The following is a 1,709-nucleotide window of genomic DNA, read 5'->3' as shown; positions in this document are numbered from 1 at the left end:
TTTGAGCTTTATTTAAAAAAGATTGAAAAATTAGAACTTTATTATTTATGGAACGGAATTTTGTTTTTTTAGGTTATTTACAATAGGGAGACAGATAGGAGTAGTGGATTTGAGTTTGTGACGATGAGCACTGTTGAAGAAGCTGAGAAAGCTGTAGTTTTGTACAACCGTTATGTGAGATATATTTGTCCTTTTTCTCTGCTAGAACAATGGTGAAATTATTCGATTTCTATTATTTTGATTGAGCTGTTATTTAATTTACTGAAAGTAGATAAAGAACACTTATGTTGAATCTATGAATTTTGTTGTTCGATCCGTTTTGTTACTAGCTGCCTGCTATTGTTGTTAGTTTGTTGTTTCTGTAATGCTATTACTTCCTTTATTGGGACTGCACCATTTTAAAAAAAGTACATAATAAGACCACACTTATTCTAAACTCACTGAATAAGGTTTTAGGTCCCAAAAGATGTATATATTTGACTCTAATGTATGTCCTGTTATCCCTGAGTTTGGAATGTTTCAAATAGTGCACCATTAAACCTTGAGGATTTCTCAGTTGTCAAAACTAAAATTTCTGTCACAACAAAACTTTCAGTCGGGCAGAGCCAGGTTGGGTGGTGTGTATATATAATAGATGTTAAATCTACTTTGACTTGTTCGTGCATTCACTTTATTTTTAACCTCCTTTTGTAAATTTTTTTGGCTCCGGCGTTAGTTCCAGTGATTTAAGTTTTGGAGATTCAATCTACTCTACAGCTTTGGAATCATGATTTGATAGGCCTCCTTTTTTCCCATTGTTAGCTATGTTGTGTATTCCCGTGTAGATTCATAGTTATGAGTACTGATAGGACTGCTTTGCTGTTGAAGGTGGTTGAAGTTTCCACTTCCAAGACAGGCAAGCGCGGTCATGCTAAATGCTACTTTGTAGAGATTGACATCTTCACTGGAAAGAAGCTTGAGGATATTGTTCCCTTTTCTTACAACTGTGACGTAAGTAGCTGACTCTGGTTAGACTTACCATTTCCCTTGCTGCTTTCTTCATGTTCATTTACTTAATAATTACTAACCACCATGTTCTCTGTTTTACGTTACGGGTTCCTTATGTGAATAGAACTGACTATCAACTTATAGGTATCTCTGAGGATGGGAAAATTAGAGCTTTATTATTTGTGGAACTGAATTTTATTTTTTTGTAGGTTATTTACAATAGGGAGACTGATAGGAGTCGTGGATTCAGGTTTGTGATGATAAGCACTGTCGAAAAAGCTAAGAAAGCTGTAGTGTTGTACAACTGTTATGTGAGTTATATTTGTCCTTTTTCTTTGATAGAACAATGATGATTTTTTTCTGCAAAACAGTTATTGAATCATTAAGTTAAAGCTATTTCACTTAAAAATCAATTTTATACAAAAATCAGAAGCATATGCATGCTTCAAGACATGTCAATGCAACTTTTATGTCTTGTCTAGGTGGACAAAATTGTTACAATTTGGACCAGCAGATACCAACTTCTGATATCCTAAATAAGGTAACAACATTTGAGATGATGCATAAGACATCTCAAAGGTTGAGAGTTCATCAGTGATGAATCAAAATGGCTAGAATTTAGAGCAGTATTTTGTGTGATGATACCACCTTCATAACCTTTAATAGAAAGCGGAGGAAATGCCCCAATGTCTCAATCTCTGGAACAAACTGGCATAGGAATC

At 34.4% G+C, this 1,709-nt stretch overlaps 1 protein-coding gene across 1 annotated transcript; it reads left to right on the top strand.

The window, feature by feature from the left end:
• Positions 1-72: 72 nt before the first annotated feature.
• Positions 73-1,298, top strand: LOC124890895 (31 kDa ribonucleoprotein, chloroplastic-like; the record flags this gene model as incomplete). The annotated part of the gene is made up of 3 exons (XM_047402750.1): positions 73-174; positions 868-990; positions 1,197-1,298. Coding segments are annotated over 3 exons (327 nt in total), but the record flags the coding sequence as incomplete, so codon positions are not given.
• Positions 1,299-1,709: the final 411 nt, after the last annotated feature.

Source organism: Capsicum annuum, unplaced genomic scaffold (genome assembly GCF_002878395.1).
Source record: "Capsicum annuum cultivar UCD-10X-F1 unplaced genomic scaffold, UCD10Xv1.1 ctg26622, whole genome shotgun sequence".
Classification (NCBI taxonomy): Eukaryota; Viridiplantae; Streptophyta; class Magnoliopsida; order Solanales; family Solanaceae; genus Capsicum; species Capsicum annuum.
This window is presented reverse-complemented; position numbering and strand designations above follow the sequence as displayed.